General features: G+C 41.6%; 1 protein-coding gene across 2 annotated transcripts in view; it reads left to right on the top strand.

Annotated features, from left to right (window-relative positions):
- The first annotated feature begins 115 nt into the window (after positions 1 to 115).
- The window catches only part of LOC127569042 (cullin-4A-like), a 64,075-nt gene continuing 52,146 nt past the window's right edge, over positions 116 to 12,044 (top strand). The window contains exons 1-5 of one of the 2 annotated variants that reach the window (XM_052013310.1): positions 116 to 647; positions 1,966 to 2,081; positions 6,263 to 6,366; positions 10,188 to 10,257; positions 10,388 to 10,461. In XM_052013310.1, coding sequence (XP_051869270.1) covers positions 296 to 647; positions 1,966 to 2,081; positions 6,263 to 6,366; positions 10,188 to 10,257; positions 10,388 to 10,461 — 716 coding nt within the window. In that variant the 5' untranslated portion in view covers positions 116 to 295. The remainder of the gene's footprint in view (positions 648 to 1,965; positions 2,082 to 6,262; positions 6,367 to 10,187; positions 10,258 to 10,387; positions 10,462 to 12,044) is intronic. The other variant, XM_052013311.1, reaches the window with a different exon arrangement.

Genomic DNA, 12,044 nt, shown 5'->3' with positions numbered 1-12,044 from the left:
CGGGAGCCGTTCTCTCCTCTCTGGGCTCCGAGCGGGAGCGGAAGGGGCCCTCCCCAGGCTGAGGGGTCAAGGGTGCGTCTGTTTACTTCCGGCGGGCTGGGCGCTCCTCACGCCGCGGCTCGGCGACAGGGAAGGCCCGTGGGGGTGCGGGGGTCCCGTACCCGCCGACCGACCGTCGGACGATGGTGTGAGGGGGGCGGCGGCGGGGGCCGGCTGGACAGAGAAGCAGTGCGAGCGCTCGGCGGGTGAGGTGCGAGGTCGGGCCTGCAGCGCGGCCCCGGCGCAGCCGCCGTTGATGCTGCGGCCGGCGGCGCCCTGCGACAGCCCGCCGGACGAGGAGCGGCGCGCCGATGTCAGTGGCCGCGGACACCCTAAGAAGAGAGTGCGGATAGCCGAGCCCGACCAGGCGGCTCCCCGCGGCTCGTCGCCGGCCAAGGCGGCCTCGACGCAGCAGCTCAGCCTCGCCGAAGCGGGCCAGGGCAGGAAGCGAGTGCGGCCGGCCCAGGCCGAGGGGGACATGGCGGACGACGGGCAGCGTAAGGCCAACTTCTCGGCGCTGCTCGGGCACACCAACGGGCTGAGCCGCGCCGCCGGACCCGGTGGCAAACCGGCCGCCTCCAGGAAGCTGCTCATCAAGAACTTCAAAGGTGTTTGTTTCTGTTCCCGAGCACCCCCCTCCCCCAATGTCCCTCGGCCTCAAAAGCCCCCTCCCCAAGTATCTCCCTGCTACCACACCCCCAATGTTCCCATTCACTCCCTGCCTCAACCTGGTCCTTGCATCACCCTCACTAATGGGCTTCTTGAAACTGTGGTTAGATGTTCTAAAGGACAAGTGGGCATAAATTTGTGAGGAATTAGCTTGTCCCATCCACCGAACCTAGGAAACAATCTTTGTCTCCCAAGATCACAAGGTGTTGCCAATTTTGTACTCTATTTTGTATGCTATCAATCTCCTGTGCCTTCTTGAAGCCCATAGAGATATGACCACACCAGCATGACAGGTAAACCACAAAAACATCAGTTAGTCACACACAACTTGCCTCTTGCAAGCCCATGCTGACTGCCTTTAATTACTTGGGACAAAGTAAGTAGCTGTACTTAAATCACAAATGCTTTTCAGCTCTCAAAGTCTTCCTGAAATAGAACCTCTGTTGTAGTGTAGCAGTTTTTGTTCCCCACGTTGCCTCCTTGTCAAAATTGTTGTTTCTAAGAGTAGGAGAATTCTGGAAGTGCCTCTATTTTGTGTTTAAATTCTTTTGTTATTCTGGGATACATCTCCAAATAGGTTTGGTGATTTGACTTTGAAGCCTAGTAGCATTTTTAATATTTGCCATGTATCATTGTCACACTTTTGTTGAGGATCCCTCCGCTTCTACCTTCTTCATGGCAACTTAATCTCTCAAGTGTCCTAGAGAGATGCAGCACGGAAACAGGCTCCACAGCCCACTGAGTTCGCTCTGATCATCGATTACCATTTAAACTAATCCTACGTTAATCTCCCCTATTTCCTTTCTCCCCATATTCACTGCAACTCTCCCAAGATTCTACCACTCATCTACATGCTAGAGGCAAGTTACTGTAACTAATTAACCTACCAACCTGCATGTCTATGGGATGTGGGAGAAAACAGGAGCACTTAGCAGAAACCCACGCAGTCACAGGGAAACTGCACGCAGAAAGCACCCGAGGTCTCTGGTGCTGAGGCCAGACTTTTATTAGCTTGACCACTCTGTCCTTGCTTGTTTTCCTTATGCTTCCCATTTTCCTTCCTTGTTTTTCTTGTTCTCTAAGCATTGTTGCCATTCTTCCCACCCCCCCCCCCCCCCACCCCAGCTTAGCTTTTCTCCCTGTTCCCCTGCGTGCCTTTTGTGGTGTATTTTCTACAACTGATCCAAAGCCATTGATGATAGGCTATACTTTGCTGCTTTATTGAATTGAATGTGATTCCCATTTGTCTCCCAACAGATAAACCAAAATTGCCTGACAACTACACTCAGGACACATGGCAGAAGCTCCATGAAGCAGTTGGGACCATTCAGAACAGCACATCAATAAAATATAATTTGGAAGAACTTTATCAGGTAACACAGCACTCATGAACTGTGTTAAGTTTTGCCTGTGTAATACCTAAGCAAAAAAGTGTTTAGAACTGCAGGACAAAAAAATTATGTTCGTTCATTCATTCATTTAAAGTTTGCACTGCTATAATTCACAACAATGTGGCAGTTGCAAAGGGCAGCAGCGACAAGCCAAGTAAATCATAAGCCAGTAAGTAGGGAAGTTAGACAGGACAGGATTAATCTATACTTGGATAGGTAGGAATTAATCAAAGATAGCGTGGCTTTGTTGTGACAGTTCCTGTCAGACTAATTTGATTGAATTTTTCTGAGAGGTAATAAAGTGTATTGATAAGGGCAGCGTGGTTGATGTAGTCTACATGGATTTCAGTAAATCCTTTGTCAAGGTCCCACATAGGAGACTGGTTCAAAATATTGGAGTCCGTGGGATCCAAAGCAAGTTGGCAAATTGGATACAAAGTTGGCTTGGAGGCAGAGGATGATAGTGGTTTTGTGATTGGGATTTGTGATTGGGTGCCCGTGACCATTTCCTTCACAAATATCTCTTTAGATCTGTTTTTCTCTAGATCATATTCTTTTTTTAAAAATTTTTTAAAAATTTTATTTACAGCGTGGTAACAGGCCCTTCCAGCCCAAGGAGTCCGCGCTGCCCATTTAAAACCCAAATTAACCTACCCGTACATCTTTGTTCTACGTTCCCTTTTCTTTTGATGCCTTGATCCTCTGCTTGAATTCTGAAATGTTTACTACTTTCATTGTCAATGTGATAAGTCTTTGCCTTTGATCTAACACTGTTGAGGCTAGGGCACCTACACTGGACTTTTATGGTCTTGAGGGAATATATTGCTTGCTTGAATCTATGCATTGATTGTTTAAAAGTTAACCATTGTCAGTTTACTGTCAAAACTTTTAATTCCATTTTCTATCATAGCCAGATCACAGCTCGTGCCTCCAAGTTTGTTTTATTTAGATTTTAAAACTTTTCAGATTGAATTAAATCACTTTCAAACTTTACGTAAATTCTATTACATTATAACTACAGTTCCCTAATTGGCTTTAACTACCATATCATCGGTTTGCTGTTTTTCTGTCCACAATACTACCTACAAAATAGCCAGTTCCTTTCCTTGGTTTCACAATATACTGATCTAGAAAAATCCTCATACACAGTCTACAAGTTTCTATCACTACTATTTTGGTTTTCCCATTCTTGTATGATTATTGGATTACCCTTGTTATGTGCACCTTGAATTTTTTGATTTACATCATGCCATTATTGTTTAGGGGCTTGTTTTTTTGCCCCCTTGGTGTTTCTAAGCTCCACCCAAACTTAATCGGCTTGATTTTCTGAGCAGCAGCCCCTCTTTAGCACCTTTATCCTGTTCTTTAAAATCCGACTACCCCACCTCCATTCTATTTTGCTAGTCTCTTCAGTTAAGTATCCTGGAATATTTAATTCCCAATCTAGGTCACTTGTAGGCACATTTTTGTAATGGCTGTTAGATAATAAACATTTTTATTTGTGGCATTAATTCATCTATCACTTAGAGTAAACTGAGTTTTATCACAGGGAACCTTCATTTGTCTTTGTACCATCTTCCCTGCTCTGACTCTAGTTAGAGGTAGATGCTTGTGTTTGTATATGCTGTCCCTTCTGGTGATCTCTGGTTATCATTACTGACTTTGCTATTCTGTATTATTATTAACAAAGGCCCAATATGGAAGTTGATCCAAAAGGTTTGAACCCATGGGATCCAAGGAAAGCTGAGGTGGAGACAGAGATCCAGAAAGGGGGGAGAGGTGTCAAAAGTAGTTACGTGAATTTGAGTGAGAGGTGGAAGTTAACCAAAGTTCATAAATTAATGAGTTCTGTACAGGTGCAGGAAGCAGCACAATGCAGTCGTTCGATGTAGTGGAGAAAGACTTGGAGAGTGGTGCTAGAGCTGGTGTGGAAACATGGACTGCTCCACATAGTCAACGGAAAGGCAGGTGTAGCTAAGCCCCATGTACCCATAGCTACCTTTGATTTGTTGAAAGTGAGAGGAATCATTGAAGATGTCCAGGCTGAGAACAACTTCAGCCAGGTGGAGGAGAGTGTTAGTTGAGGGGAACTTGTTGGCTCTATGTTCTATGAAGAAATGGAGGGCCCTAAGGAACTGGATGTCTATGGTGAAGCTGAGGCGGTAAAGACCATGGAATTGGAGGTTTTTAAAATCGAGAGCATGCGAGATGTCCCGGATGTAATTGACCCTGACAAGGGGGAGCAAGTTAGAGTCGAGCTATGAGCAGATACGTGCAGTGGGGCAAGAGCAGGCCGACACAATGGGCCTACCAGGCAGTCCTGTTTGTGGATCTTGGGGAGGGGATAGAAGTGAGTAGTAGTGTTGGAATATTATCAGGTAGGAGGCTGTGGAAGGGAGATCTCTAGATGTGATGAGATCTGTGATGGTATGAGAGACGGTGCCCTGGTGTTCATTGGTGGGGTCATATTCCAAGGGTAGGTATGAGGAATTATCTGAGAGCTGTCATCTTGGCTTTGCAAGGTTGAGGTTAGTCTGTTAGAGTATTCCTCCCTCCTTTACCTCCTCTGGTACCGAAAACTAATTTGTTTTCTCTCTCTCCCAGTTCCAATGAAAGGTCTCAGATCTGAAGTGTTAACTTTGTTTCTCTTTTCCACAGATGTTGCCTGACCTGCCAGTTGTTTCCAGCATCTGCATTTTTCTTTTGATTTTCTTCTGATTACCTTCCTTCTGGAAGTAGATATTCAAGTCCCTAAATTATTTTGTCAATCTATTAGATTATGGCTGATCTGTTTCTTATCTCCATTAAGTAACACCTGGTTAATTAAATCTACCTAAAATTTGTAAAGCTTTGAAATTTTCACTTGATTCTAGAATCAGCTTTTCAGATGCTCCACATTTCCACTACCCTCTATGTATCCTATTAATGCCCTTAATCACTTTTAAAGCTTCACAATTAGATCAACACTTTCTTATCTTCTTAGAAATACAAGCCTTGACTATGCCCCTTTTGCTCACATCATTCCCAATCTTCAGTTGGGATGACTTGATTGTCAACCCAAATCCTGCGGTTTGCCTGGGATTTACTTTTGAGATGCTGGTGACATTGATAATTTCACATCTATCACCAGTCCTATTTGCTTTGGGGCGATTAAGAATCCACAGTGTAGTCAGAACTTGACTGGATGGAGGTATCAAGTTGTCTTCTCTGAAGATCATAAGTAAATTAGTGGGTTTGATGACAGTCAAGCAGCTTTCATAGTGATCTTTTTCTGCTGATATGTTGAATTTCAGCTGACAACTAGCCACAGCAGGATTTGAATTTTAACCCCATGGCCAGTGCCATACCTCTGGGCTGTCTGGTTCAATAATAGTGCATCTTATGCTGTCAGAGATCAGCATTTTAAGATCTTGCGCTACAAAGGGTTCACTCACTGTGGAGCTTGACATCCCAGAAAATTAAATAAGAATAACAATTCTTTATGTAATTCCTATATTTGAAGGCACTTTACAAGAATAATTGGAGACAGAGGGCTGACCTTCTTGACTTATAAAATCATGAAGGGCAAAGATAAGTTAGATGCTCACAGATGTTTCTCAGGATAAGGGAGTCTAAAACTAGATGACATAGGTTTATGATGAGAGGGGAAAGATTTAAGGGAGACCTGAGGAGCAAGTTTTTGCACACAGAGGGTGGTGGGTATATGGAACGAGCTGCCAGAGAATGTAGTAGAGGTGGGTACAATTACAAGGTTTAAAGGACATTTGGACAGGTACATAGATAGGAAAGGTTTAGAGGGATAAGGGCCTAAGGTAGGCAAGTGGGACCAGCTCAGGTAGGCACCTTGGTCGGCATGGATTAGTGAGACTGAAGGGCCTGTTTCCGTGCTCTATGACTCTAAAGTTAGATGTTATTTAAATATTTGATTTTGTGAAGCTGGTGAGAGGCAAGTTTTAAGCAGTCCAAAAGCACAAAGAAATTGGAGAATTATGTAGTCAGTGGGACCCACATCTTTTTACCCTTGATTAATAAACCATTTCTGTGCACGTTACTTGCTCCTGTAATTGAGCCATGAATGTGTAACTGTTTATTTTGTATATCTCCAGAGCACACTGAGATTGAAATTTGGTTTATATAGTAATGAATTTTTTTGTTATACACAGGCTGTTGAGAATCTGTGTTCTTATAAGGTATCGGCAACATTATATAAACAACTGCGACAGGTGTGTGAAGACCATGTTAAGGCACAGATTCAACAATTCCGAGAATATCCTTTTATTTAGCCGTGGTTTACTTTGCCCTAGAGGTCAGATACACATGTTTTTGTTTGGATTGTGTTGAATCTCAACTAAGTACAATTACTGTAGAGTAGTGAAAAATAATTCAATGTCTGTTAAAATTCTCAACATTCAAATAAGGTGCTGTCTTAAACCTTGTGTATTGGTTTTAATTCTTATTATCTAAGCAGCTTTCATTGCCAGAGCAAGAATTATTTGCAAAAACACTTCCGAATTGAACCCAGGCTTCAAGTAAGGTTATTTTATTGAAATATTGAGCCTGATTTGGCTCATTAGTCAGTGCCTGATTATGGTCTATAATGTTCTCCTCTTCATCTAACTTGATCAACATATCCTTGTGTTGCTTTGGCTCTCATGGACCTACCTAACTTTCTCCTAAATGGTTCAAATCTAGCCACCTCAGCTATTCCACGTGGAAGTAAGTTCCAGGTTTTATCTCTAGATGAAGAAATTTCTTCTGGATTTATGAGTTACTGTCTTATATTTACATTATTTGCAGCTACTACTCTTTGCAGTTATTTTGAGCAATAAATTCCCCCACCACTACCACCACCACCACAAAGTGTTTTTGCTTTTACAAAGCACAACGTTCACACATGTAACCTTAAATTGTACCTGCCAGAACATAGATTATGGCACTATGGCAGGCAATACTGCTCTGTCTTGGATCAATAGGGAGGGATGACCCAAATTCAGGAAATTAACAAGTAGAGACAGTTTGAGTGGAGATAAAAAATAATAGAGGCAAGAAGTCCCTTGTGGCTATATGGGACTCCTAAGTAAATTATAAATTAAGAAATAATGAGAGATTGTTAGAAAGGTATGGGAATAATCATAGAGAATTTTAATCTACACGTAAATTGATAAAAGCAGATGGGCAAAGGAAGGCTAGTTCAGGAGTTCATTTTTTTTAGAATCCTTTCTTTGAATATCACATTCTGAAGCCAACCAGAAAATAGGCTATACTAACTAAACCTGGAGCTGAGCAACATGATGGGATTAAATAACGACCTCTTAGTAAAGGCATTTGTAGATAGCAGCTATTATAATGATTGAATTTTACATTCTGTTTGAGAGAGAGAAGAATGAGCCTAAGACAAGTATTTTAAACTTGAATAGGGGCAGTTGAGAAGTCATGAAAGTGGAGCAGGCTGAAGCAAACTGTCAAATTAGGTTATGGGATCATTCACTCGCAATGTAGTGGTAGACATTGAAAGGAATCTTTGAAAATATGCAGAATAGATGCATTCCAATGAGAAAGACCCATCATCTGTGGTTGACTAAAAGAAGTTTAAAAATAGTATAAGACTTAAAGAAAAAGCATGCAATTGTGTAAAGGCAGGTGACAGGTTGGAATATTGGACAGAATAGGAAAAAACTTGAAAGAATGAGTAAATGGTTATGATGAAAGTTAAAATTAAAGTAGGAGATAAAGCTAGTGAGAAATGTAAAACTAGATAGAATTTCTATTGATATTTGAATAAGTATTGGTCCAATAGAAAGTGAGTCTGTGGAATTAATAATGGAAAACAAGGAGGTGGTGGATGAACTAAACAGAGATTTTCCAGTATACTTCACTGCAGAATATAAAGGCAACAATTCCAGAAATATGTATGAATTGACAGCTGGACAGGAGGCAGGATCTCACAGGAAAATTATGAACACCAGGGAAGTAGTACTGATTAAGTTGTTGGAGCTCGGGGCTGACATATCTCTGGGTCCTGATTGTCTTCATCCCAGGGTCTTACAGGAGGTGACTAGTGAGATGGTTGAAACCTTGGTTTTAATTTCCTAAATCCCTGAGATATGGAGATGATTCCATTAGATTGGAATATAGCAAATGTAATTCCTTTATTCAGAAAGAGAGGGAGACAAAAACCAGGAAACTACAGGCCAGCTAATTTAATGCTAGTTATAGATACAAGTTCCCCACAGACTTCGAATGCTTGTACGTACAAATGAGCATTTGGGACACCAGCAGGATGGATGAGGATGGATTTGCTACAACATTTGGGTGCTGAATTGAGCAGAGCTGGCAGTGCTGAGCAGACTTGCTCTGTCACTCACTGAGTCAGTGAGGCTGGCTGGCTGGCAGTCTTTCTATCCATGCCTGCTTGCTCTCCTGTCACAGCTGTTCCTGTGATCCTCTCCCACACATTTTTTGTTCATTTCCGACTTATGAACAAGTCAGGTTACAAACAGTTCTCAGGAATAGAACCCTGTCATAACGTGGGACTGCCTATAAAATGTTAGAAGCTATTATTAATGTCATTATAGCATGGCTATTGTAAAAAAAAATCCAAGGTAATCAGGCTAACTCAATATGGTTTTGTGAAAAATAAATCATGTTTGGCCAATTTATTGAAGTTTTTTGAAGAAATAACGTGCTTGTTAAGGGTCTTGGCCCGAAACGTCGACTGTTTATTTCTCTCCATGGATGCTGCCTGACCTGCTGAGTTCATCCAGCACTTTTTGTGTATAGCTCAATGACCAGCTCCTTTGTTTTGCTGACATTGAGGGAAAGGTTGTTGTCATAACAGTATGTTACTAAACTCTCTATCTCCTTCCTGTACTCTGACTCATCGTTATTTGAGATACAGCCCACTACAGCGGTATCATCTGCAAACTTGTAGATGGAGTTGGAGCAGAATCTGGCCACATAGTTGTGAGTGTATAGGGAATAGAGTAGGGGCTGAGGACGCAGCCTTTTGGGGCATCAGTGTTGAGAATAATCATAGCAAAGTGTTGCTGCCTACCCTTACTGATTGCAGTCTGTTGGTCAGGAAGTCAAGGATCCAGATGCAAAGGGAGGTGTTGAGTTCCAGGTCTAGGAGTTTGGAGACGAGTTTGCTTGGAATTATATTATTGAAGGTGGAGTTGTAGTCAATAAACAATAGTCGAACATAGGTGCCTTTACTGTCCAGATGCTCTAGAGATGAATGTAGGGCCAGGGAGATGGTATCTACCATAGACCTGTTTTGGCAGTAGGCAAATTGCAGTCGATCAAGGTTGTAAGCAGTTTAGAGAAGGTTTAAGGACTGATACTCTGCCTTATGAGGAAAGGTTAGACAGATGAGGCATGTATTCTGTGAAATTTAGAAGAGTCATTTGGGGCTTAATTAATATATGAGATCATGAGGGGTCTTGTCAGGTTTGAAATGAAAAAGACACTTCCTCTTGTGGGAGAATCTTGCACTAAGAGGCCACTGTTTAAAAATAAGTTGTTGCCTGAGATGAGGCAATGTTTTTTTTCTCTCTGAGGATCATGAGTCTCTGGAATTCTGAGGAACAGAGCGGTAGAAGTAGAGTTATTGAATATATTTGGGGTAGAAGTAGATAAGCAAAGGATGCCGGGGTTAGATAGAGGTAAGGTTCATGATCTTGTTAAATGACAGAGCAGACAGAAGGGGCCGAGTGTCCATCTTGTGCTCCTAATTCAGACGTTGATCAAAAACTAACTGTTCTTTAACAACCCTGCACATATACTGCCTGTAGATTGTTCCAAACAAACTCTTGTTAAAAATTGACTGTTAAATTGAGAGTATTACAACAGTTAAAAAAATTAGTAGTTAATCGCTATAATATCACTTTTTTAAGCATTTATGGTATTTTCAGATCACTTTTGTATTTTATGTTCTTTGAATATGATGGTGCACAAATAGACTTCCGTAATACAAGATGGTGTATTACTAACTCGGAGTACCAACTGATGACTGGAGAGAGTAACGAGATGTAAAGTTGCTAACCAGGGTTACTATGCTGCTACCTATTCCTTAACTTTGTTTTCCACGGATTCACTGGACAGCGATCTGTTTTTGAAGAAGATTAACAAATGTTGGCAGGATCATTGTCGGCAAATGGTAAGTTGGTCCCGCTTGAATACCACGAGTTTCTGTTCTTGGGGAATGCTTGGCCTTTTCTTTTTGAATATAATAATATTTGCTTGTTCCCATGATTGTATTTGTTTTTGATGTTTCCATTCATCTGCAGATAATGATCAGGAGCATTTTCCTGTTTCTTGACCGAACCTATGTCCTTCAGAGTTCAATGCTTCCATCTATCTGGTGAGTGAAATGCAAAGAGCAGTGTGCAATGTGTCTTTGGTATGCTCTGGACTGATCGACTGTTAACTATGAGCATTTTGAGCTCATGCCCTTAACATCTAAATGCACATCATAATGCTTTATTTTATTTATACTTTTTTTTATTTCACTACCCCAGTGAAAAGTGATTTTTGTTGTACGTTAGGAATGATCTCTGACTTTTCATTTTCAAAGCAATTATTAAGTTAATTATGCTGCTCATTTCTTGTGACATTGCCAGGTTAAAAATACCTTATCCTGAAGTTTATCACATTGAAGTATCCACATAAGTGCAAACTGTCAAACCAACTCCTTCCAGATCTGCATCAGGTTTTGACCCGAAATGTTAACAGTTCCTCCCCCCCCCCACCCCCCCCCCCCCCCAATTGATGTTGCTTTTGTCCCACTGTTCCTCCAGCAGACTGTTTGTACTCTAGATTCCAGCATCTGCAGTCTCGTGTCTCCTTCCAGATGTGATCTGATTGTGGTTCGCAAGTATTGATGCTGACATTTATGGGAGCATGCTTGATGCATATGGTTCATTCTAAGGTTCTTAACCCTTCTGCCATTTGGAACAGTTTCCTCTTTCAGAGCTCTTCACAGCCTCATCTCTTTCCAGGGGAATAATTCCAGCTTTTCCAGCTCTTCCATGTAACTAAAATCACACATCCATGAAATTGAACTGGTAAATCTCTTCATCCTCTTTGCCTTCATGTTTCTTAAAGTCTAGTGCCCAGAAATGGGCATAGTTCTCCAGTTGTTGCCAAATCTGTGTTTTTAAAAAAAATTATCTTGACTTCCTTAGTCTTGTTCTTTATGCAGCTATGCTTTCTGCCTCTATTTATAAATAAATGCCTGAATCCTTTTTTTTCAGCTGCTTTGTCATTTATATTGATTTATGCACATACCCCTCGATTTCTGTTCTGTACCCCCTTTAAATTGACCTCTCCAGTTTGCGTTGCCTTTTCTCATTTTTTTTTTCCCCTGAACTATAACAGTTACATTTTTCTGACTGAAATTTCATGTCCCATGTGCCTGCCTTGTCCATCAGTTGTTTGAAGTTTATTAATGTCCTCATGGTTCACTACACTTGCAAGTCATTGTATATTGGGAAATTGTATCGTGTACACTCAAGTCCAAGTCATTAACATCAAGAAAGAAATGGTCCTTATGCTGACCCTTGGGCACAACCAATACTTCATTTCAAAAAACAGCTGTTCACTACCACTCTTGTTTCCTACCATTTCATGGCATGAGTGGAAAATTGGCTCCTGCCCCTTTATTCCATGGGTTTCAATCTTGATGCTTCACTGTTTTAGCAAACTGCTTTAAAGATTCCACGTGCACCACATTAACTGCATTTTCCTCATCAATCCTCTCCATTAACTCATCAAAAAATCCTATCAAGTTATTTAAACATGATTTGCCTTGTAACATGTAGTAAGAAAAAAGGTGAGGCTAATCAGGGATCATGTGGTCGTGGCCAAGGTACTAAATAAATGCCTTACTTGGGTCTTTACCAAGAAGATGTTGATGGCATCTCTGCAAAATGAAAATGTAATTGC

The sequence above is a fragment of the Pristis pectinata genome, chromosome 4 (assembly GCF_009764475.1).
Source record: "Pristis pectinata isolate sPriPec2 chromosome 4, sPriPec2.1.pri, whole genome shotgun sequence".
In the NCBI taxonomy this organism is placed as follows: Eukaryota; Metazoa; Chordata; class Chondrichthyes; order Rhinopristiformes; family Pristidae; genus Pristis; species Pristis pectinata.
This window is presented reverse-complemented; position numbering and strand designations above follow the sequence as displayed.